Raw genomic sequence first — 24,420 nt, 5'->3', positions numbered from 1 at the left:
GGCGGGGGGAGGAAGGGGGTGAGGAGGGGGAGGGGGAGGAAGGGGGTGAGGAGGGGGAGGGGGAGGAGACTGGGAAGGAGGCAGAAATCAGATAAGACTGGAGGAGAGAAGGAGGGAGAATAAAGACAGCAGAACAAAATAAAAATGGCTTCAGAATAAAGGCACCAGTCTCAGCTCACTTGGGGTTGCAACTCTGAGGAACCAGTGTTATTAAGATGGGCAGGCCCGCACAGCAACTCACTCCTGGAATCCCAGCACTTGGGAGGCCGATGGGGGAGGGTCGGTTGAGCCCAGAAGTTGGAGACCAGCCTGAGCAATATAGTAAGACCTCTCATGTCTACAAAGAGTAAAAGTAAATAGGCGGGTGTGGTGGTGCTAGCCAGTAGTCCCAGCTCCTCAGGAGGCCAAGGTGGGAGCAACGTTTAAGCCCAGGAGTTCCACATGAGCCTGCACAACAAAGCCAGACCCCATCTACACCCACACACACACACCCCACACAAATTAATCCTGGTGGTTGGGCGCCTGTAGTCTCAGCTACTGGAGAGGCTGAGGCAGGAGGATCATTTGAGTCCAGGAGGTGGAGGCTGCAGTGAGCTGTGATCAAGGGTAACAGAGTGAGACCTTGTTTCGGAAAAAGGAAAAAAGGAGTGGGGAAGAGGGGCAGAGGCCAGGCACGATGGCTAATGCCCGTAATCCCAGCATGTTGGGAGGCTGAGGTGGGTAGATCACTTGAGGTCGGTTCAAGACTAGCTCTACTAAAAGTACAAAAATTAGCCAGGTATATTGGCACCAGCCTGTAATCCTAATTACTGAGACATGAGATTTGCTTGAACCCAAGGTGAGGCAAGAGAATCGTTTGAACCCAAGAAGCAGAGGTTGCAGTGAGCTGAGATCCAACCACTCACTGCATTTCAGCCTGGGTGACAGAGCCAGACTCCGTCTAAGACACAGAGAGGGAGGATGGGCTGAGAACTGTGTGGCTAGTGTGCGGGCAGAAAGAGAAATTGAGGCTGGAGCTTAAAGAAAATCACACAGGGAGGCCAGCAGCTGCGGTGAAACTTGGTGAGTCTTTATTAAACTAGGGCCCACCAGGAGGACGGCTGGGTTGGGGGCAGGGTCTCCCGCTGCATGCTGAGCGGAGGCAGGAGGCACGGGGTGGAGTGGGGTCCCCTGGCCGCAGGCCTGGGCATTTAGTGATTGTCGCTGGGCACAGGGGTGGTGCTGGCGCCCACGGCGGCCTGCACCTTCTCCACCAGCCCGGCCCACTGGCGCTGCATGTCTTCCACCAGGGGCTCGAACCAGCTCTTGAGGCGGGCCTGGAAGGCCTCGGCCTGCAGGCGCATCTGCTGGGCCTGCTCCTCCAGCTTGGCGCGCACCTCCTCCACCTGCTCCTTCACCTCGTCCAGGCGGTCGCGGGTCCGGCTGCCCACCTCCTCCATCCGCGCGCGCAGCCGCTCGCCCCAGGCCTGGGCCCGCTCCTGCAGCGGCTGGCTGGCCAGGGAGGAGCCCACGGTGGCGGCCCGCGCGCGGCCCTGCTCCACCAGGGTCCCCAGGCGCTCGCGGATGGCGCTGACGCCGCGCTCGGCGCCCTCGCGGGCACCGGCCTGGTACACGGCCAGACGCTTCTGCAGGTCATCGACGTCGCGGAGGAGCCGCTTGCGCAGCTTGCGCAGGTGGGAGGCGAGGCGCGCCCGCAGCTCGTCGGTGCTCTGGCCCAGCATGGCCTGCACCTCGCTGCGGTACTGCGCCAGGCGGCTGCGCACGTCCTCCATGTCCGCGCCCAGCCGGGCCTGTGCCGCCTGCAGCTCCTTGGACAGCCGGGCTCGCGTCTCCTCCGCCACCGGGCTCAGCTGTTCCTCCAGCTCGGACTTGTAGGCCTTCAACTCCTTCATGGTCTCCTCCATCAGCGCCCTGCGGCCGAGAGGGGGAGGGTGTGCGCACAGGGGAAGGCGGGGAGAAGGGCTGGGTGAGGGCAGGCGAGGTGGGGATGAGCCACAAAGACCTGAAAAAGAGGGAGAGAAGGGAACGCGGCAGAGGCCAAGAGACGGAGACAGAGACGGACAGATGCAGAGAGCACAGGTAGAGACGAAGAAGGGGCAGGAGGCCGGGCAGGGTGGCTCAGGCCTCTGCTCCCAGAACTTTGAGGCCGAGGAGGGAGGATCACTTGAGCCCAGTAGTTCAAGCCTGGGCAACACAGTGAGACCCCATCTCTGTCTCTCTCTTATCATACACACACATACAAAAGAGCTAGGGAAGGACAGAGCCAGAGCCAGGACGAGTGTGAGAGACTGAGTCAGAACGGAGGAGGGACAGACAGAGCTGAGAGGGAATCCCAGAGAGCTAAAGCCGGGAGTCAGAAACGGGAAGAGGAAGCTAGAACCTGCAGAGGCCCAGACGCCCAGGCATTGATGACAGGACAGACTTAATGAAACCTGAACCTGGGGAGGTGCAGCCGTCCACCAGGAGGGTCAAGGGCCGGGATAGGGACACTCACGTCAGTTCCTGGGTGACCTGGGAGCTGAGCAGCTCCTCCTGCACCTGCTCGGACAGTGTCTGCACCCAGCGCAAGTAATCCCAGAAGCGACCCAGCGCCAGCTCCCAGGGCTGGCCGCTCTGCCAGTCGGCCTGCTGGTGCGGCTCCAGCTCCGGCTCCAGCTCCGGCTCCACCACTTGCTCCACCTTGCCCTGGCATCCTGTGTGGAACAAGTTCAAGGTGGGTCAGGGTCCTTCTGCCCCCAGCCAGGCACCCACTACCTGGCACACAGGTGCTCCACAAAGGCTTCTTTGGAGCCATGGTGAGCAGGGTGAGGGGTGGAGTCTGCTTAATCACTTGAAAAGCGATATTTATTTATTTATTTTAAGGTGGAGTCTCGCTCTGTCGCCCAGGCTGGAGTGCAGTGGACTGATCTCGGCTCACTGCAACCTCCGCCTCCTGGGTTCAAGCGATTCTCCTGCCTCAGCATCCTGAGTAGCTGGGGCTACAGGTGCACACCACCATGCCTGGCTAATTTTTTGTACTTTTAGTAGGGACAGGGTTTCACCATATTGGCCAGGATAGTCTCGATCTCCTGACCTTGTGATCCGCCCGCCTCGGACTCCCAAAGTGCTGGGATTACAGGCGTGAACCACTGCCCCTGTCGAAAAGCATTATTTGTTTATTTATAGACAGGGTCTTGCTCTGTCGGCCACCAGGCTGGAGTGCAGCAGCCTGAACATGGTCGACTGAAGCCTTGACTTTCTGGACTCAGGTGATCCTCCTGCCTCAGCCTCCTGAGTAGCTGGGACCACAGGTTTGGGGCACCACACCTGGCTACTTTCTTTTTTTTTTTGAGACGGTGTTTGGTTCTTTCGCCCAAGCTGGAGTGCAATGGCATGATCTCAGCTCACTGCAACCACTGCCTTCTGGATTCAAGTGATTCTCCTGCCTCAGCCTCCCAAGAAGCTGGGACTATAGGTGCCTGCCACCATGCCCGGATAATTTTTTTTTTGTATTTTTGGTAGAGACGAGGTTTCACCATGTTAGCTAGGATGGTCTCAATCTCCTGACCTCGTGATCCACCCGACTCAGCCTCCCAAAGTGCTGGGATTACAGGGGTGAGCCAGCATGTGTGGCCTACTTTTTGTATTTTTAGTAGAGACAGGGTCTCACTATGTTTCCCAGGCTGGTGTTGAACTCCTGTGCTCAAGTAATCCACCTATCAAAGTGCTGGGATTACAGGGGTGAGCCAGCACGCCCAATGGAAAAGCATGTATTGAGTGTCCTTGTGCGCCCCATGCAGGGCTGTGTGGGGTGATGGGGAATAAAGATCACAGTTGATCCGTCACAGGTGATCCGTCACAGGTATTCACTACCTACCTGACAACACATTAGAAACCTCTAACTCCCAGCCGGGCAGGGTGGATCATGCCTGTAATCCCAGCACTTTGGGAGGCAGAAGCAGGCACATCACCTGAGGTCAGGAGTTCGAGACCCGCCTGGCCAACATGGTGAAACCCCATCTCTATTACAAATACAAAAGTTAGTTGGACATGGTGGCGTGTGCCTGTAATCCCAGCTACTGGGGAGGCTGAGGCAGGAGGATAACTTGAACCCGGGAGAAGGTGGAGGTTGCAGCAGTGAGCCAGTATTGTGCCACTGCACTCCATCCAGCTTGGGTGACAGAGTTAGGCTGACACCCCCCCCAACCCGCCAAAAACATAAAAAACATTTCTAATTCTCATCTCAAGGACTGGGGAAACAGGCCCAGAGAGTGTCAATTGCTATTCAGAGCCAGGGAGCGGGACAGAAGCTTCAGACCTGAGCCTTCCCTTCAAGGAGAAGACAGACCAGCAGAAGAGGGGACTCAGGGCCTGCCTGAATGGGGCCAGGAGGTGGGTGTTGGGGGGGGAGAAGCAGGGAAGTCGAGCAAGCCCCGCCCCCATACCTGCCAGGAATGCGACCAGCAGTGCAGCCCACAGAACCTTCATCTTCCCGCCTGTGATTGGCCAGTCTGGGGAGGGAGAAGTCAATCAACCCCCAGTGAGAACTCCCACCCCCAACCAGGCCCCACTCCAGCCTAGTCTTCAAAGCCTTGCTCCACTATCGGCAAAAGCCTAATCCCAACACAGACATTCACCAAGCCGTCCCCCACCCAGTGCCTATTCAACTGCCTTCTGGTCGTCTTTCATTTCCCCATCCCCCAGGTCGGCCTCCATAGTTAAAATTCCATCTTCCTCTCCCAGGGTTCAAATTTCACCCCCTGCCCCCTCCCCACCGCCCGTTCCATCTCAGTCCCAACGTCGCATTCCTCATTCTCCCTTCACATTCTAAGCTGCAACCTCACATTTGAGCGCCGTTTTCCATTTATGAGATAGTTCAGTCCTCATTTTAAAGTTCTCCAGTCGGCGGCTAGCTACACTGTCGCTGCCTCTGGCTCCCCAAGTAGGGAGGTCAGAAGACAATGGGGACACCCAGTAGGTGCTCAATAAATGACAGTGACAACTTGTGGGGTCCTGCTTTGGCTTAGCTCCGAGTCCAGCTGCTCTCCCCACCCCACCTAGCGGATCAGGTCACCTCTGCTGCCCAGGTCCACTCCCCTGCCGCTGGCCTCACCCCCAACTCCTCCTCTCCCCAGCCTGACCCCAAGTAGCTCTCCTGAGACTTCTTTCCCGGAGGCCAGGGCTTCCGGAGGTCCCAGCTACATCTTCCTAGAGGCCCCTGAGCTGAGCTGTGCGCCCTCCACTGTGCTTCTCACCAGCTCCTAGGGAACGCGTCCTTCACCTCCGCTGGGGCTGAGTAGGACTGGAGGCTCCCAGATTCGTCCAATTATAGGGCTCTCCGTGTCCCGCCCCCTCTCCCAGGGATAGGGCGGGCTGGGCCAGCCCCCTGTCACGAGGCGGGCTGTTCTCCCCCTGCCCCTGGCACAGCAGGGCAGAGGGAGGAGGTGGGGCATAGAGGCCTTTTGACCACCCCCGACTGTCCCCAGGAAGGGAGGACACCTCACCCAGTAATCCAGACACCCTTCTCCATTCTGGGGGCCAACCACGGAAGGGGAACCTGCAGGCTGCCGCCCAGAGTCCTCCTTCCCTGACCCCATCCTTTCCTCTGCCAGGAAGAATGCACTCTGGAGAAGGGGCTGGGACCTGGACTTCTGAATCCCGGAAAGAAAGTGGGGCTAGGGGGCCGGACAGAAGTGAGATGGGAGGAGCTGGGTGTGGTGGCTCACGCCTGTAATCCCAGTACTTTGGGAGGCTGAGGTGGGCGGCTCACTTGCGGTTAGAGGTTTGAGTCCAGCCTGGCCAACATGGTGGAAACCCAGCTGTACTCAAAATACAAAAATTAGCCACACCTGGTGGCGGGCACCTGTAATCCCAGCTACTTGGGAGGCTGAGTCAGGAGAATCGCTTTAATCTGGGAGGCAGAGGTTGCAGTGAGGTGACATCTCACCACTGCAATCCAGCCTCTTTGGAAAAAAAAAAGTCGGGGGGAGGCCAGGCTTGGTGGCTCACACCTGTAATCCCAGCACTTTGGGAGGACAAGGTGGGTGGATCACCTGAGGTCAGCAGTTCTCAACCAGCCTGGCCAATATGGCGAAACCCCGTCTCTATTAAAAAAAATACAAAAGTTAGCTGGGCATGGTGTCGGTCTCCTGTAATCCCAGCTACTTGGGAGGCTGAGGCAGGAGAATCGCTTGAACCTGGGAGGTGGAGGTTGCAGTAAGCCGAGATTGTGCTACTGTACTCCAACCTGGGCAAGAGTAGGCTCCATCTCAAAAAAGAAAAAAAAGGAAAGAAATAGGGGGATGGGGGCTGAACAGAGTGGGATGGGAGGGGTGGGAACAGGGAACAATGTGATGCATGTGCTGAGTCTGGGCTTTGAGAGTGGGATCTGGTTTTAATCATAGCTTCCTGTTTGGTGGTGAACTTGAGCACAGGGGAGCCCCCTCCCCACATGTAAAATGAGATTCCAGCACCTCCCCAGCCTGGCACAGGCATTTTGGTTTCCAGGGGCTTAAAGCTGTGCTTCTGGGTCAGGGTTAGGATTCTGGAGCCAAACTGCCAGGGCTTGAATCCTGGCTCTGCCAGTTGCCAGCTGTGTGACCGATACATTTGGTGACAAGCTAGCATGTGTACCCAGCACGGAGGACAGCCCTGGCACACAGCGGTCCTATGTTGGGGCGAGCGATGGACAGGCCACAGTGCACACTCAGACGCTGTCACTTTCCTAACAGCCCTGTTATAAACTCCAGATGTTTCAGAGAAACTGGTGGTACAGCAGTGTCAGCATCGAGGTCAACAGCAAGGCCACACAGCGAGAACCGGAGGGGCTGGGATTCATTCCCGGCTCCTGCAGGGGGTGGGATCAGAGGATTCTGCACATCTGGTCCTGGAAAGGAGGCCTCAGTGCCGGGGCGGGCCTGCTTGCTTTGGCTGGCAGGGGGTCGGCTCTACTCAGCAGCCCTCCCTCCCCAGACCCTGGGGGCAGACGGGTTTCAGTTCCCATTTGGAGGAGGCTGGGGATTGATGGTGGTCGGCGTTAGCTGACCCCAGCCCTAGGTTGGCAAAAATCCAGACAGCACCACATTCTCAGACACATGTGACCCAGCCCCCATGGCTGCATCAGGAGCCTAGTCTGCCCTCTAGCCCCCTTCTCCCAAGCCTGTTGAGTTCTGGAGCCCCTTTTTCCCAACACAGCAGTTCCTAGAACCGTAGTTATTCTGCAGCTGTTCCTAGTAGCTTGAACCCTCGCCTAGCTCCCTGCCCCCATCTCTGCTTTCAGATAGTGTCATCTGCACTGTTTCAGTTTGCAGGAACAAAGTCCTCCGTAGCCACTCCAGCCAGGTCAAGATGGGGTGAGTGACGTTGAGAACCTACCCTCGGGCAAGGGAAGGCCGGTGGTGTTTCCCTGCAGGGTGGATGTTCCGGCTGGGGAGACGACCCCCAGACCATGCTGTACCCCTCTTGAGCCGCGCTCAATGCAGCATCAAGCCAGGCGTGTGGCTCCGCAGCTTTCCGTGCTCCAGCCCTCTGGCGCCCCCTGCGGGCGGCTGGGGGAAGATCCGGCTGGGCTGGACTCCGGATGAAATGCTCAAAACAAGGCCAGCCAGGCTTGAGAATCAATGGAGGCCTCCCATCGTTTTTTTTTTTTTTTCCACGTATATTTTTTGTTGTTGTTTTTTTTTTTTTTTTTTTCTGTAAAATGTCCCGGTTCTTCCATAACTTATAAACATGATTTATACCGAGTAGATGGGAGAGTGGACGGGGCAGGGCAGACTGACCGGGGATGGGGAAGCTCCTCTCGCTGCCCCCTCGGGGCGGGCCCAGGCCCTTTGGAGGATGGGGACGCCAGGACACTCCTCCCTGAGGTTGTCTGGCCACCTTTGCCCCTGGTGCTCAGAATCCTGCACGCCCTGCAATCCCGGAATCCCTCCCGGGACTCGAGGTCCCCTGAGCACGCTGCCTGTGGTACTCGGAATCCTGAAGCGCCATTCGGTTCCAGAATCCCCTCCTCAGCTGCTGGGGTGGCGGGGTCCCTCCTTTCCGCTGTCCCCCTCGACCCCTGAGGAGGAAGGGAAGGGAGGGGAGGTGGAAGTGGAATCTGGAGGAGGAAGGGCGTGGAAGGCGGGGCCAGGAGGGCTCAGCCGATGGTGAGGCCAAAGCCACACTGGAACTTGTTCTTGCGGTGATTCAGGAAGGCCCCAAGGGCCAGTGTCAGGGGCAGGGGCGGGAGCTTCTTCTCCAGCGTGGCACCCACGATCCAGTTGCTGTCCACAGAGCCTGCGGGGAGGAGCTGAGGTGAAAGGCGTGCCAGCTTCCCACCCTGTGTCCATGTGGAGTTCCTGGCCACCTCGAATACCAGCCACGGGCCCATAGCTCCCAGACCTTCAGCCACACTGCTCCCGCCACCCAGAAACCCCATCACACCCCCAGCAACTTCATGTTGCAGCAATTGGCTCACTCCTCTGCTCTCCACTCAGTGAACCCTGCCCTCTGGAAAGCCCTCCATCCGCCTAGGTTCCCCCACTAGTCCTGCCCACTCTGGGGATGATCTGTTCCTCCCACTGAGCCTTGTGAAGACACAGCTGATCACCACTGTGTCCCCAGCACTGCTAAGCAGGAGGCTCAATCACCCAATATCTGTGAGCCACAGATAGCCAAGAGGACTTAAGAGTGGACATTGAGGGGCTGCGCCCGGTGGCTCGCGCCTGTAATCCCAGCTACTTGGGAGGCTGAGGCAGGAGAATCGCTTCAACCCAGGAGGCAGAGGTTGTGGTGAGCCAAGATCGCACTATTGCACTCCAGCCTGGGCAACAAGAGCAAGACTCTGTCTCAAAAGAAAAAGACTGGACATTGAAATTGCAGCCAGTGAGCCTGACATGAGGGTCTGGATTTGGCTGTGACCTTGAAGCCTCTGGAAGCCTGTTTCTACTAATGTAAGATGAATGGGGCAGGCTGGATGCTTCCAAGGTGCCTTCTACCCTGGCCAGGGGTGGTGGCTCACATCTGTAATTCCAGCACTTTCGGAGGCCAAGGCTTGAGTTCAAGACCAGCCTGGGCAACATGGCAAAACCCTGTCTCTATCAAAAAATTAAAAAAAAAATTAGCCAGGTGTGATGGCGTGCACCTGTGGTCCCAGCTACTGAGGAGGCTGAGGTGGGAAGGCTGCTTGAGCCGGGAGGTGGAGGCTGTAGTGAGCTGCAATTGCACCACTGCACTCTAGCCTGGGTGACAGACTGGGACCAGTCTCAGAAAAGTAAGAGGGTCAAGTGTAGGGAGTGGGAGAGGGCTCGCTGGCTGGGTCAGGAGGGGATGTGCAAAGCTCCAACTCAGCCCAAACACCCATCAGATGATCCACCTAATTTTTTTTAAAAAACATCTATTTATTTACTTCATTTTATTTATTTAGTTTTTTTAGAGACAGACTCTCACTCTCACCCAGGCTGGAGCACAGTGGTGCAATCTCGGCTCACTGCAACCTCTGTCTCCCGGGTTCAAGCAATTCTTGTGACTCAGCCTCACGAGTAGCTGGGATTACAGTTGCATGTCACCACGCCTGGCTAATTTTTGTACTTTTAGTAGAGACAGCATTTCACCACGTGGACCGGGCTGGTCTCGAACTTGTGACCTCAAGTGATCCACCTGCCTTGGCCTCCCAATCTGCTGGGATTACAGGCGTGTGCCACTGTACCTGGCTGCTCCACCTACTTTTTTTTCAAGCATAAAACACAGCAGAGGGTTATCCACCTACTTTTTAACAAGCGTTCCCTGGTAATTTGGAGGCTCACAGGTCCCCAGCACCTGTGGTGGTCTATAAGCCCACTCAGAGTTGAGTCACCTCTTGCTTGCTTCCCGAATAGGGAAACTGAGCCTTTACCTTTGAAGAGGAGGTTGGCCTTGGGCAGGTCCAGCTGGTATCCAAAGGAGACACTGGTGTCCTGCATCCGTGTGCTGGCCTCAAACTCCACACCCACCTGCAGCTGGAGGGGCCGGGGCAACACATGAGAGTTAGTGAGTGGCCCTACCTGGACTTCCAGGCCCAGCAGCTCCCAGCAGCACCAGCCAGTCCCTGGACCCACTCACCTGGTCACTGGCTTTGTGGTAGTACGTTGCATGCATGCCCGCCTGGCCCAACGTTACCGTTGCCAGCCAGTTGTTCACTGTCAGAGAGCAGGGTGGGGGTAGGGGCTCATTACCAAGGGGACTTGGGCATCTGGGAACCCAGGCCTCCTCCCTCAGACCCAGGAGTCCAGGAGCCCAGCCCCCCACCCTCAGTCCCAAGAGTTCAGGGCCCTGCCCTCCATCCTCAGCCCCAGGAGTCCTGGCCCCCAGCCCTCCACCCTCTACCCTCAGCCCCAGGAGTCCTGGCCCCAGGCTCACATGTGTATTTCCCAGCTAGAGACATGACGGTGCCCTCTTCCCCAGGCCGCCGGTGGTAGACCAGCTCTCCACCCAGGGCCAAGCAAGGTGTGATGCTCTGGAGGTAGTGGGCTACGAGGATTCCTGTGGGCAAAATGATGATCAGTTTTCACCCACCCTGGGTGCCAGGCCAGGAAGCCTTCTAGGGTCATCCCTGCTGGAGGCCTGCGCTTGCTCTTAGGCCTCCCACACGAGCTCCTTTCTCCCAACCCATCACCCAGAAGTTCATGCTATAGGTCAGTGTCCCAGGCCCTGCCATGACTGTATTACCCAAAGGATCTCATCTGGTTGACACAAGCCCATGTGGTCAGTATTTATCTACCATCACTTATAAAAGCTGACAGGTAAGTCACTCACTCGTGCTCATGAAATGTGTCAGGGGTGGAATCCAAGCCTCCACACCTCCCAAACCCGGGCTCTGAGCCACTCTGCAGCTGAGAGGCAGCTGAGCAGAGTGCACGGCCTAGGTTCGAATCCCAGCCCTGCCACAGGCTGGCTGGTGATCATGGACACCGGCGGCGTCTCTCTGTGACCCTGGCTGCCTCTTGGGGTTGTGAGGAATTGATGAGCACTCAGCTGTCACTCAGACTTGCTACACTGAGTGAGGTCCAAGTCTATCTCCCTCTGTTCCTCCAGTAGGCAGTGCTTGCTGCACAAGAGGACCGCTCCCTCTGGGCTGCCTTCTCAAGCCTCAGGATATAGACAGATTCGCTTTGGTGTCTTTGAAGCCTAGCAGGGTACACACCACAAATATGATTTTATAGGGGCAGATGAAATGGGGAGGAAGAGACTAGGAAACAGGGAGGGAAAGAGAAAGAAAACAAGCCTGGTGTGGTGGCACATGTCTGTAATACCAGCTATTTAGGAGGCTGAGGAGGGAGGATTAATCGCTTGAACCTAGGTGTTCAAAGCCAGCCTGGGCAACATGGTGAGACCCCATCTCTAAAGAAAGAAAAAAAAGAAAAAAAAAAAAGCCAGGCACAGTGGTGGCTCATGCCAGTAATCCCAAATGCTTTGGGAGGCTGGGGCAAGAGGGTTTATTTGAGGCCAGGAGTTGGAGACTAGCCTAGGTAATATGGTGAGACCCAATCTCCACAAAAAATTTAAAAATTTCATGAAACTATAGATTATCACTAAAAATAAAAAAAAAAGGGCCAGGCACAGTGGCTCATGCTTGTGGTAATCCCAGCAGTTTGGACGGCACAGTGGGAGGTTTGTTTGTACTGGGAATTCAAAACCAGCCTGGGCAACATGGCAAATAAAAAAATTAGCTGGGTGAGCTGGTGCGCACCTGCAATCCCAGGTACTAAGGGGGCTGGGTGGGAGGCTGGAGGATGGCTTGAGCCCAGGAGGTGGAGGCTGCGGTGAGCCACTGCACTCCAGCCTGAGTGACAGAGCGAGAATCTGTCTCAATAAACAAACAACCAACAAATAAATCTATTCAAAAATTTAGCCAGGCATGGTGGCACATGCTTATGGTCCCAGCTACTTGGGAGGCCAAGGTGGGAGGACTGCTTGAGCCCAGAAGGTCAAGGTTACAGTGAGCTGTGATCATGCTACTGTGCTCCAACCTGGGCAACAGAGATCCTGTCTCAAAAATAAGAAATTTAAAAATATGTAAAAGAAAAAAAGCAACGATGTATCTGCAGAGTCAGGAAACACACTCAGAAATGAAGAGGGAAGAGGGATTGAAGAAATAAGTCCACAGTTGAGAAATCCACCACAGCCGCGCAGACAGGGTCCCAGGCTGCAGCCTGCGTTTAAGAGGAAGACCTGTGGAGAAGGGAAGTGGGGGTGGGGGGCCACAAGAGTGAGGGCACGCAGAGAAGCTGAGACAGCACAGAGCAAGTCAGGTGCAAAGATGTTTCCCAGACAAAGACAACCAGAGGGGCAGACTTGGGGCCCCACAGGGGGTGTGGGCTGGCCTGCTAGCCTGGAGCCAGCCGGGAGCCCTCTCTTTGGAGCTGCAGAAATATGGGCCTTCCACACCTGCAGGCACAGCTGGGTGGAGCTCTAGAATGGCTGAGTGTTGGTGGCATCCCCCAACGTGAGCCTGGTGGGTGTGAAGGTGGCCATGAGTTCATGGCCGGTGCCCTGGTGGCATCTTTTAGAGAGGCTGAGCTCAGATGTGGGCTAGAGCCGGTCCCCATGGGCTCAGGCAAGCCACCGTGTGAATCTCCTTCCTCGACGAGATGACACAAATGAACCCCCGACCCAGATCACTGGTTGTTAAATCACCACCACACTGGTGGGGCGCAGTAGCTCACCCCTGTAATCCTAGCACTTTTGGGAAGCTGAGGCAGGAAGGCTGCTTAAGTGCAGGAGTCTCAGACCAGCTGGGGCAACATGACGAGACCCACATCACTACAAAAAGTACAAAAAACTAGCTGGGTGTGGTGATGCACACCTGTAGTCCCAGCTGCTCAGGAGGCTGAGCTGGGAGGATCGTCTGAGCCTGGGGAGGTTGAGGGTGCAATGAGCCATGATTGTGCTACTGTGCTCCAGCCTGGGAGACAGAGTGACACTCTGTCTTAAAAAGAAAAATCACAGCAGGCCCAGTGGCTTAAGCCTGTAATCCCAGCACTCTGAAGCAGGCGGATCACCTGAGGTCAGGAGTGCGAGACCAGCCTGGCCACATGATGAAACCCCGTCTCTACTAAAAATACAAAAATTACCCGGGCATGGTGGTGCGTGCCTGTAATCCCAGCTACTTGGGAGGCTGAGGCAGGAGAATCACTTGAACTCAGAAGGTGGCTTACAGTGAACTGAGATCGTGCCACTGCACTGTATCCTGGGCGACAGAGACTCTGTCTCGGAGAAAAAAATCACTACCATGACCATTCTGGTCAGCATCATCCCCCCATTCAGCTGAGGGCGAAACCAAAGCCCACAGAGGGAAAAGCTGCCATCTAGAGTGAGTGACTTAGACTCTGGCCTCTGAGCCCCAGCAACTCTTGGAACTGAGGCCATGAGACCCTCAAGTATGTATGTATGTATTTATTTATTTATTTTGAAACAGAGCCTCACTTTGTCACCCAGGCTGGAGTGCAGTAGTGCAATCTCGGCTCACTGCAACCTCCGCTTCCTGGGTTCAAGCAATTCTCAGCCGCAGCCTCCTGAGTAGCTGGGATTACAGGCACCTGCCACCACACCCGGCTAATGTTTTTTTTTTTTTTTCCCTGAGACGGAGTTTCGCTCTTGTTACCCAGGCTGGAGTGCAATGGCGCGATCTCGGCTCACCGCACCCTCCACCTCCTGGGTTCAGGCAATTCTCCTGCCTCAGCCTCCTGAGTCGCTGGGATTACAGGCACACGCCACCATGCCCAGCTAATTTTTTGTATTTTTAGTAGAAACGGGGTTTCACCATCTTGGCCAGACTGGTCTTGAACTCCTGACCTAGTGATCCACCCGCCCTGGCCTCCCAAAGTACTGGGATTACAGGTGTGAGGCACCTCGCCCAGCCTGAGACCCTCAAATATCTCTTTAACCATCCTTCCCATCTGTGGGCCATGCACCCACCCCGTTTCTCTACCCACAGCCTCCTCTCTAGTCTTGTGGTCCAACTTCAAGTGACCTCACAAACAGCCGACAGAGAGATCATGTTAAAGCACAAACCTGACCTTGCTGAGCCCCTGCCCAGAACCTGCCATGGCTCCCCTGTGCCCTGAGAAGATGTGGGCTCCCCACAGCACAGCTGCAAGGCCTTGGACGGCTTGGCCTCAGCTCCAGAACAGAATCACTTCCCCTTCCCATGCTCCCAAGTAGCTGGGACCATAGGCGCGTGCCCCACCAGCTCAGCCTCCCGAGTAGCTGGGACCACAGGCGCGTGCCCCACCAGCTCAGCCTCCCGAGTAGCTGGGACTACATGCCCGATTTCTAATTCTTTGGGTCTTGCTATGTTGCCCAGGCTGGTCTTGAACTCCTGACCTCAAGCAATCCACCTACCTCAGCTTCCCAAAGTGCCGGGATTACAGGTGTGAGCCACTGTGCCTGACCTGGGACCCCCATGAGGGCAGGAATGGGCTGGAAAGGTTTCTTTTCTTTTTTCCTTTTCCCCCCAAGATAGTCTTGCTCTGTTGCCCAGGCTGGAGTGCAGTGGTGTGTCTCAGCTCACTGCAACCTCCACCTCCCAGGTTCAAGCAGTTCTCCTGCCTCAGCCTCCCAAAGTGCTAGGATTATAGGCATGAGCCACGATGCCCGGCTGGAAAGGTTTCTTCCTCACGGGGCCCTGCAGATCAGCCTCACTTAGGAGGCCTCTCTGCACCTGCTGCTGTCTCCAGGTTCCCTGTTTCCTGGGTTTTCCGCCATGGCCCTTCCCTTCACTGCTCCCTGCCTGGAATGTTCTTGCTCCTGTGCCCCAGCTGCGGTAGCCCTTTTCCCTCCTCTGGCAGCGCAGAGGTGATCACTCCTCTGAGAAGTCTCCCTGGGCTCCTGCAGGGAGAAGTGGTGACTCTGCCTGGGCACTCCCAGGGGACTGAAGCCAACCCTGGCTCCCTAACTGTACAAGCCAATCACTCAGGACTCAGTGCCCAAAAAAAAGCCTGCTCTCCGCGACACAGCGGATGGCTGTGCAAAGACACAAGGCCAGGAACCATCCTTCAGTTCCAGCCAAAAAGTACAGAGTCATTGCCTCCAGCCGATCTCAGTAAATCCAGCAGCTCGGCCTTCAAACAACATCCAGAATCCAACCTCCTCTCCCGGCTCCACTCCCTCCCAGTGGTACCCTTTGGAGTCTGCTCTCTACGTCAGCTGTGGGGTCCTGTGAGAAGCTCTGCCCAGACTCACTCAGAGCGAAGGACAAAGCTCTGCAAAGCCTTATGGTGTCAGGTGACCATCCTCCCTGAGGTCCTTTTTAAGAGTCCTGATTGCACTGCCCACAGGCTGAAAAGCTCTTTCCCTGGCCAGCCGAGGTGGCTCACACCTGTAATCCTGGCACTTTGGGAGGCCAAGGTGGGAGGACTGCTTGAGGCCAGGAGTTCCCAGACCAGCCTGGCCAATACAGCAAGACCCCATCTTAAATTTTTTTTTTGAGATGGAGTCTCGCTCTGTTGCCCAGGCTGGAGTGCAATGGCACAATCTCGGCTCACTGCAACTTCTACTTCCCAGGTTCAAGCAATTCTTCTGCCTCAGTCTCCTGAGTAACTGGGATTACTGGAGGCTGCCACCATGCCCAGCTAATTTTTTAATATTTTTAGTAGAGATAGGTTTTCTCTGTGTTAGCCAGGATAGTCTTGATCTCCTGACCTCGTGATCTGCCCGCCTTGGCTTCCCAAAGTGCTGGGATTACAGGCATGAGCCACTGTGCACGGCCAGTTTTTTAAAATACAAAATAAAATCTCAGTTAAGACTGCACTGTGGTTCTGAACCATCTCACCCACTGTACTATGTTGCCTGATGTTTCAAAATCACTCCTGCTCAACCACTTCTCTGATGGCAGAAAAGGAGGTGCACAAAAGGGGTAGGTTTGCTAGGAAAGCCAGAACTTCGGTTTTGTGACCACCCTCCAAACCCTCTGCCTCTTACCTGAACCCACGAGGACGTCTGGGTTCCCCAGGGTGATGGCCGCTGTGAAGTCAGAGCCCCGGTACTCCCCATCCACCTGCCAGTTCACAAACTTCGACTGCTGTGTCTGTTGGGAGGAGGCGGGTGTGAGGGCAGCTCCTTGCCCATGGTGGTCGGAAGAGCAGCAGCTGCTGTACCCCACTCACCTGGATGGCCATCTTGGACCTGAGGCCGGGGCCCAGCTGGTGAATGACCTGAGCGTTGAGGCTGCCGCTGTTGTCCATGTCACCCACCAGTACAGGGAACGCCTATGAGGCAGAGGGAAGGGCAGGTGTCAGAGTCCCCGCACTGTGTAAGTACATGAGGTGGGCCGGGGCAAGAAGGCTAGTGTCAGAAAGCCTTGGATGGGGGTCGCCTCCTCCATGAAGCCCTCTCTGACCACCTAGGCTGAGTTAGGCTCCCCTACTTTTGGGTTCCCCCATGTCGGCCCTGCCCATCCCAGCTTGTTACTCTCTGGAGACACATCTGTTCCCTGACCCACTGGTGAGTCCCATGGCTGTTTCGTCACTGCTGTGTGCCCAGCACAGGGCTGGGCACAGAATATGTTGTACAATGAAGGTTTGTGGAATAAACACATTTACTGAAGGAAAACAATAGAAGCAGAGACCTGAGTCCCCCCAACTCTGTCTAGGCCTCCAGTTTTGGCCCTTCCCCTAATAACCAGCCCCCATGTGGCAGCCCCAGAGATGCTTCTAAGGAGGTATTTCCGGCCGGGTGCAATGGCTCACGCTTGTAATCCCAGCACTGTAGGAGGCTGAGGCGGGCAGATCTTGAGGTCAGGAGTTCGAGACCAGCCTGGCCAACACAGTGAAATCCCATCTCCACTAAAAATACAAAAATTAGCTGGACGTGTTGGCGGGCGCCTGTAATTCCAACTACTTGGGAGGCTGAGGCAGGAGAATCAGTTGAACCTGGGAGGTGGAGGTTGCAGTGAGCCGAGATCGTGCCACTGCACTCCAGCCTGGGTGATAGAGCAAGACTCTGTCTCAAAGAAAGGAAACAAAACAAAACAATTTCTACAGCATGAACCTGTGGACCACATCTTTCCCTTGACCAAACTGTGCCATATGACTCTCCATCACCCCCTAGAGAAAGTCCAAAGCCAAGTTTGTCAAAGTTCTGCATGATCTCCAGCCCAGCCCTTTCTACCTGGCTCACAGCTGTCTGGTGACAGGGGTATTGTGTTCACTCCCCCAGCATTGCACAGCATGGGGACAAGCAGGGACTCAGGGGATGTTTGCTGAATGATGGCATCACTCCTGTTCCAATGCACCGGAGAGATGCAGTCGCCATCCCCGAGCTCTCTGCAGCTATGACCTTTTCCTGATGAGGCCTTTTTAGCTTGGATTTTGGCTACATATTTGTTACTAGAAAGATACAATGAATGGATGACAAAAGGAAGCTCACCTCTGTGGGACTCAGCTGCTTTGTCCCCACATATGTGACCCCGAAGTGGTAGTTGGACTCCCCGATTGTGCTGAGGGCTACTGTGTGGTTCACCTGGGAGAAGAGCGAGGATTGTGAGGATCCTGGACAGATGCGCTTGCCCATCAAAGGGGCAGGGACAAGGTCCCAGGGCTGGGCAGGGCATGAACACTGGGAGGCATGGCCTGACTACATGAGAGACTCAGAGAAAGGAGGTGCTACTGGTAGGCCCACATACCTGTTCCTTCACTCAGCCCAGCTGCTATGGGGAGACAGTACCTCTGGACTCTACGTCCCTAAACTGAGTAGTTAGTCTGGCACTGCATCTCCGAGTCTTTTCAAGTACCAAGGAGCCCAGCTCTTGCGCGAGGAGTAAAGGCTGCATGTGCGGATGCAGGGGGATGGTGGGGATGACCTCTGGTGGGTACCAGGACACCAGGAAGGCTCACCTGGAAATGGTTACTCAACCCTTTGTTGACTGTTAGCTTGACACCCTCCATCTGAATGGGAAACAGCTCTGGAGAAGAGAAACACCGTCACACTCCACCCCGACCCCACACCAACTCTCATCTCTTCCTTCCCTGCCACCCCCAGCTCTCTCCAGAGACCCACAGCAGAGCATCTCATAAAGGATCCCAACTGTAAAGAGGTAGTACAGCCTAGTTCGACAGGGCCAGGGCCTTTACCTGCCCAAACCTCACTGCCACCACCTACTAGCTGAGCAACTTTAGTCATATGTAAGATGGAACCCTCACCACACAGAACTGTCCCAAGGATCTAAAGTTAACATATAATGACAACAAAACGGAGTTCCATAAACCTCTACCACTATTACTACTCTAATTGATCCAGGCTGGGATCCGGAGGGTTTGGGTTCCGCCCCCACAGAACGTTGCTGACACCTTGCTGACACTGTGACCTTGGGCCTCAGTTCCCTTCCCGATCACAAGACAAGTCTGGCTTGGCTGATTCCGGGGCGCCTGAGGTCCCTAAGGCTTTTCTCTACTGCTGTGGCATTCCATCCCGTTTCCACCATTTGATCCCATCATTCTAAGCCCCAAGTCCAACGTTCCAACATCCGATCCCAACGTCACCTCCTAGTGCTGTTAAATGATTCCAACGGTGCGCGCCAAATCCCAAAGTCCCCAGTGTCCTCCCCCTTCCCCCGAGATCCGGGCCATCGCAGCCCCGGGGGGGGGGACCCTCGCCCCTCACCCTTGCACTTCCGGTGGCACTCCTCGAATGTGCCAGGGTTGGGCAGGCAGACGCAGGCCCCATCCTCAGCGGCCCCTGCGGCGCTGGCGGTTGCAGTCCCAGGGGTCCGTTCCGAACCTCGACCCGTACTGGTGCCGGCGCCCAGGCCGCCTCCCAGCGGCGGCAACGTGAAGCCCGGCGGCGAGGGCGGAGGTGGCGGCAGCCCCACGAGGGCCGGCGCTGGCGGCGGCGGCGGCCCTGCGGGCGGCGAGCTGGCGGCCAACACGTTCCCCATGGTCGTCTGCGAGGGGAGAGGTCAGAGGGCGAAGGTCAGGTCCCGCGCGCCCCAGACTCAGCCCCAGCAAACCCACGCCTGGTTCCGGGTCCCGGTTCTCACTGGCGGCGGCGCCCGCTCCCGGCCTGGGCTCCGCTCCCACCCCGTGCGCTACGCGCAACCGAACACGCTGCCGCCGCCGCCACCACCGTCGCCCCGCCCCGCCTAGCCCATTGGTTCAGTGTGCTCTGAGGCCAGCCCACCAGTGTCAAGGATCTGTCTTTCCATTGGGCTTATGAATAAAGTCCCGCCCACGTTTCCTCAAATGTCCTTTTGTATTGGTTCCGACTCGCAGGCAGGTCTCGGCGCACCTCCCGCCCTTCCCATTGGCTCGCCGCGCCTGCGCCTATTGGCTAGCGTCGCCGCGGGTTCCAGTGCTATCCCACCATTGGTCTGTGTTGAGCATTTTGCCACGCCCACTGAGCCGTCGCCCCGCCTCTCGCCTGGAAGAGACCGCCTTTTGATTCCGCCCCGCGGCGAAGTTGCTGAGATAATTGGTCGGCTTTGACCCTTGCAGCATTTTGATTGGCTCCAGCGTGTACGGGGCCAACCTTGATGGCGTATTAGCTTGGTGCTCTCATTGGCTAACGTGCCAGGGTCGAAGGACAGGTAAAGGTGGGTTGCGCGGCAGAGGCGGCTAGAGAGCAAGGTCAGGCCTCGCGTCCCACCAGGCAGCGCGGCAACGGGGCACCCAGCCCACCTCTGGTCCCGAGTAGCTGACCTAAAACCGGAAGTGCTGGCCCTTCCCAGAGTGCCTCGGGAGAATTCTAATCTCTTCTGCGAACCCTGCGCTGCTCCTCGTTACCCATAATGCCCTCATCACCTCTTACCGAAAAGTTGCCTTAGACCCACCCCTTTTATTACCCATCATACCTCTTGTTCCTCGCGTCACTGCGGCTTCTATCTTTGGCTCATTCATTCCTCTCCCATTACCCATCATGCCTTCTCCCCATTCATTTGAGTTTCATTGCCCGGACTGCTTTTAGCCCTAGCCTGCCCGTTCACTTTCGTCCTTCTTCCGGCTCTTCTGTAATTAACCATCACGTTTGGATCCGTGAACTCATGTCCATTACCTCCCTTGCCCCCCGTCCCTATTTTTTTTTCTTTTTTTTTTTTTTGAGGCAGAGTTTCGCTCTTGTTTCCCAGGCTGGAGTGCAATGGCATTATCTCGGCTCACTGTAACCTCCGCCTCCCGGGTTCGAGGGAGTCTCCTGCCTCAGCCTACCAAGTAGCTGGGACTACAGGCCTACACTACCACGCCCGGCTAATTTTTTGTATTTAGTAGAGATGGGGTTTCACCTTGATTGCCAGGCTGGTCTTGAACTCCTGACCTCAGGTGATCCACCCGCCTCAGCCTACAAAAGTGCTGGGATTACAGGTGTGAGCCACTACGCCCGGCCCCCAGTCCCTATTTTTTCATTATTCATCACGCTGCCTCTGGCTCATTCATTCGGGCTTATTACCCGCCATATTCTGAGATCGTATTAGAACATTATTCATGATTTTGCCTTTGGTCTATTTTTACTTGCTGTTTATTCATTAAACTTGACCCTCTCATACTTGCGGTACTACTATTTTAATTTTTATGTTTTTAGAGACAGGGCTGGACTCTGTTGCCCAGCCTGGAGTGCAGTGGCGCCATCATAGCTCACTGCAGTCCTTGAACTTGTGGCCTCAATCGATCCTCCCACCTCAGCCTCCAGAGTGGCTGAGATTGCAGGTGCGTGCCACCACACCCAGCTAATTTTATAGAGATGGGGTCTCACTGTGTTTCCCAGACTGGTCTCTTAACTCCTGGGCTCAAGCGATCTTCCCACCTCAGTCTCCCAAAGTGCTGGGATTACAGGCATGAGCCACTGCACCTCGCCCGTTCCTATTTTTATCTTTGTTCCATTGGTCAGACTGCTGTTGCAATTATTCATGTTCATTAAACACCATGCCCTGGACCCCTCCCCATCTCCTTCCATTACTCAACATTTTTGCTCATGACTCTCAATTCTTTTGTATCTTTGGCCCTTTGTTTTTGTCTTTAACTCTCTTGACCCCTAGTTCAATGATTCTCAAGCCCTTAGACTCCTTCATTCCCCTTCACATCCCACAGAAAACACAAGACCTGGTCAAAGTATAAATTCCTATTTTGTAGGAAATGTAGTGTATAAAACAATATCAATCCCTACCCCCAATACAGGTGACCCACTTTACCCCGAAGGGGGATGTTTAGGTCCTATTCCATTGGGCAGGGGTAAAATGATTGAGTAGTCTTCAAGTTAACAGTAAATTCTTCTCCCAAGGCTGGGCAGTCAAGGCAACAGTCTGCATGGGCCTCACCCCATCTGGCCCTAGGCTGGGGCTGTTGCTCAGTAGGCAGGAATTGGGGTGGGTGAGGGGCTCAGGGAAGGGTCTGGACCCTCAAGGCTTCTGCTTGCAAGGGAAAACTCTGCCTTGGGCTGGGGAATCCCCTCTCCCCTACGTTTGGAGAACAGGATGGGGAGGGGTAAGTGGGGCCCTGCTGCCTGGAGGGCTCAGGTCTGAGCAGCAGGGAGATCTTGGAACACACTTCAGCACTCCTATTGGGAATTTACTGCCTGAAGATAAATTATGGATCTAGGGTCTTCTCTGTGATTTGGGGGAGTCAAGGCATTGGTGGGAAGTGAGAGGTATGGTATAAGGTCACAGTCTGAGAGAGGAGTCCTTAGGGTCAGGTGTTGCGCAGAAACACCTTCCCCACCTCCTGCCTCATGAGATAAAGTTACCAGGATTCCATTATCATGGTGAGATTCTCTGGGATCATGGGTTAGGGCTCATAGTGGAGCCACCAAGGTAGAAGTCACAAATGAGATGGATATGTGTTATCTGACAGTGGCCTGGCCAGAGGTCAGGTCACTAGATCCTTGGCAAGAGAGCTAAGGGATCAACAGGTGAGACTTGAGAAGCCAGGCCCATGGCAGGTCACACATACATGGCCCGGGACATGACAAAGCCTTTGTCCTGATAGGAATCAGAGGGGCTGTCGTAGGACAGGGCATCATAGACAGGGTTGATCTTGTCTAGATAGTCTTCCTCTTCCTCCCCCTCCTCATCCTCTAGATCCAGGGAAATGGCTTCCACAGCAGGTGGCCCTGGAGGCACCAGGATGGGGGACCCCAGGCTTGTGGCTCCAGGGTGCAAGGGTCCTGACCGCTCTTCCAACGTGGGCAGCTCATGGTATCGAGGCATTTCCTGGAGGTGGAGAGGGGATGGGAACTCAAGATCACTTCCTATGCATGATATGGATTCCCAATCTGCCCTTGACACCAAAATCCTGACCACCCTCTCTTCATGCTAACAAGATGCCACCTCACTCCTTATCCCCTGGGGCCATATTGCATTGGGACATTCATTCGGTCCACCCCTAATCCAAAGCCCAGCTATGCATCTCACCCTGTGGATCCTGGGACTCATCTTTGTCCCTTGATTTCTGTAAATCTTTCCCCATGAACCATTCACCTCAGTCTTGATCTCAAGTACTTAACCTTGAGCCTGAAACAACCCCTTGGGCCTTGAACTAAACCTGAGTATCTGAGTCCTGACCTCAGTAGACCCCTGAGGGGAGTGACTTGATTTCTCTTGTCCCAGCGTCAGGCACAGTCCCCAGCAAATGTAGATAATCCATTTTCTTTCTTCTTCTTTTTTTTTTTTTGAGACAGAGTTTCGATCAAACTTGTTTCCCAGGCTGGAGCGCAATGGCACAGTGTCAGCTCATTGCAACCTCTGCCTCCTGGGTTCAAGCGATTCTCCTGCCTCCAGCCTCCTGAGTAGCTGGGATTACTGGAGCCTGCTACCATGCCTGGCTAATTTTTGTAGAGACAGGCTTTCACCATGTTGGCCAGGCTGGTCTCGAACTCCTGACCTCAAGTAATCGTCCCACCTCAGCCTTCCAAAGTGCTGGGTTTACAAGGTGTGAACCACCATGGCCAGACCCCAGGCGACTTTAAATTCTAACCTTGTATCCTGTGCTTTCCTACCCCTGACCTCCCCACAGGGAATCCTGAACACATCTCAATGCATTAAGCACCAACCAGGGACACACCCTTGACCTTGAGCTATGACCTTTAGTCTTTGACCTCTTCCACCAGGCCTGACTCCTGGCCCTTCAACCCAGACCCCCAACCCGCCTTTGTCTTCCCAGGAGCTCCTACCTGCTCAGTGCATGAGACGCCAGAGTCAAAGTAGGGGGTCTTGAGTGGGCTGTGCTCCGAGGCCCCCAGAGTGAAGAGCTGGGAGGGCTGCAGCAGGAGAGGGGAGGGGAGGTCAGAAACTGCCCCCACCACCCAGCCAGGCTCTCCCTGCCAGGCTCCTCCCAGCCCTGGGGTGGGTGTGGAGGTGGGGATAGCTTGGGCTGCAGGGAAAGTGCTCACCATCTCCTGCTCCTCCAGCTTCGCTTTTGGGGTCGGTGGCTTGTAGGAGGGAGGTCCCTCCAGGCTGTGGGGCAGGAAGCAGGTTAAGTGGAGGCTAAGACCAGAGCATCCCTCCCACTCCATGGTTACAACACGTGCTGTTCCCTCTGCCTGGGTCTCCCTTTCCTCTGCCCGCTTTTCTTGCCTGGAGTAAGAGTTTTTATTCATTCCACGAATTCCTCTTTTTCCAGGAAGCCTTCCAGTTTCCCCGGGGCGGATCAGGAATTCCTGTTACGTGGTCATACCTAACTTGTACTTCTCCCTCACAGCACTTACTGAGTTTGTACTTGAAATGTTATTCATAATTACCATGCCCCACTGTGAGCTCTGGGAGGGAAAGAAAGAACGGTGCTGGGCTGGGCGCAGTGGCTGACGCCTGTAATGCCAGCATTTTGGGAGGGCCAGGTGGGCGGATCACCTGAGGCCAGGAGTTCGAGACCAGTTTGGCCAACATAGTGAAATGCCATCTTCACAAAAAATACAAAAATTAGCTGGGCACAGTGGTGCCCATCTGTAATCCCAGCTACTCGGAAGGCCGAGGCATGAGAATTGCTTGAACTTGAGAGGCAGAGGTTGTTGTGAGCTGAGATCATTCCACTCCAGCCTGGACGATAGAGTGAGACTCCCTCTCAAAAACAAAACAAAACAAAAAAACAAAAAAAAAAAAAAGAAAAGAAAAAGAGAGATTGTCCGGGTGCGGTGGCTCATGCCTATAATCCCAGCACTTTGAGAGGCCGAGGTGGCGAATCACCTGAGGTTGGGAGTTCGAGACCAGCCTGGCCAACATGGAGAAACCCCATCTCTACTAAGAATACAAAATAAGCCCGGCATGGTGGTGCATGCCTGTAATCCCAGCTACTCAGGAGGCTGAGGCAGGAGAATCACTGGAACCCAGGAGGCGGAGTTTGTGGTGAGCTAAGATCTCGCCACTACACTACAGCCTGGGCGACAGAGCAAGACTCTGTCTCAAAAAGAAAAGCATCTTTCTGGGCCCCCTACATCATGGGTAATCACCATGTTGCCCAGGCTGGTCTCCAACTCCTGGGCTCAAGTGATCTGCCCGCCTCTGCCTCC

The 24,420-nt window shown here is 55.4% G+C and overlaps 3 protein-coding genes across 3 annotated transcripts in view; all 3 read right to left on the bottom strand.

Moving 5' to 3' along the window:
- Nucleotides 1–1,048: 1,048 nt before the first annotated feature.
- Nucleotides 1,049–5,344, bottom strand: APOE (apolipoprotein E). Its single transcript, XM_017502430.2, has 4 exons — nt 5,235–5,344; nt 4,425–4,490; nt 2,495–2,693; nt 1,049–1,911 (listed from the first exon to the last, which is right to left on the bottom strand). The coding sequence occupies exons 2-4, from the start codon at nt 4,465–4,467 to the stop codon at nt 1,191–1,193; spliced, it is 963 nt and encodes a 320-aa protein (XP_017357919.1). The 5' UTR covers nt 4,468–4,490; nt 5,235–5,344; the 3' UTR covers nt 1,049–1,190.
- Nucleotides 5,345–7,621: 2,277 nt separating this feature from the next.
- Nucleotides 7,622–19,062, bottom strand: TOMM40 (translocase of outer mitochondrial membrane 40). The gene is made up of 10 exons (XM_017502429.2): nt 18,974–19,062; nt 18,598–18,877; nt 17,832–17,899; nt 17,365–17,457; nt 16,104–16,205; nt 15,919–16,024; nt 10,357–10,479; nt 10,060–10,136; nt 9,854–9,956; nt 7,622–8,256 (listed from the first exon to the last, which is right to left on the bottom strand). Exons 2-10 carry the CDS (start codon nt 18,869–18,871, stop codon nt 8,117–8,119), a joined length of 1,086 nt encoding a protein of 361 aa, XP_017357918.1. The 5' UTR covers nt 18,872–18,877; nt 18,974–19,062; the 3' UTR covers nt 7,622–8,116.
- A 1,965-nt stretch (nt 19,063–21,027) lies between these two features.
- NECTIN2 (nectin cell adhesion molecule 2) overlaps nt 21,028–24,420 on the bottom strand; it is a 40,402-nt gene continuing 37,009 nt past the window's right edge. The window contains exons 7-9 of the mRNA XM_017502423.2: nt 23,308–23,371; nt 23,089–23,175; nt 21,028–22,129 (exon numbers count right to left, since the gene is read on the bottom strand). Coding sequence (XP_017357912.1) covers nt 21,860–22,129; nt 23,089–23,175; nt 23,308–23,371 — 421 coding nt within the window. The 3' untranslated portion in view covers nt 21,028–21,859. The remainder of the gene's footprint in view (nt 22,130–23,088; nt 23,176–23,307; nt 23,372–24,420) is intronic.

This window comes from Cebus imitator, unplaced genomic scaffold (genome assembly GCF_001604975.1).
Source record: "Cebus imitator isolate Cc_AM_T3 unplaced genomic scaffold, Cebus_imitator-1.0 Scaffold296, whole genome shotgun sequence".
Taxonomy (NCBI): Eukaryota; Metazoa; Chordata; class Mammalia; order Primates; family Cebidae; genus Cebus; species Cebus imitator.
This window is presented reverse-complemented; position numbering and strand designations above follow the sequence as displayed.

Coding starts and splice junctions, on each gene's coding strand:
- APOE (XM_017502430.2), bottom strand. CDS start 4,467: ATGAAGGTTCTGTGGGCTGCACTGCTGGTCGCATTCCTGGCAG. Junction 2,694..4,424: donor GCTGGTCGCATTCCTGGCAG/GTATGGGGGCGG, acceptor TGTTCCACACAG/GATGCCAGGGCAAGGTGGAG. Junction 1,912..2,494: donor CAGGTCACCCAGGAACTGAC/GTGAGTGTCCCT, acceptor TCTCGGCCGCAG/GGCGCTGATGGAGGAGACCA.
- TOMM40 (XM_017502429.2), bottom strand. CDS start 18,871: ATGGGGAACGTGTTGGCCGCCAGCTCGCCGCCCGCAGGGCCGCCGCCG. Junction 17,900..18,597: donor GTGCCACCGGAAGTGCAAGG/GTGAGGGGCGAG, acceptor TCTCTTCTCCAG/AGCTGTTTCCCATTCAGATG. Junction 16,206..17,364: donor AGCAGCTGAGTCCCACAGAG/GTGAGCTTCCTT, acceptor TCTGCCTCATAG/GCGTTCCCTGTACTGGTGGG.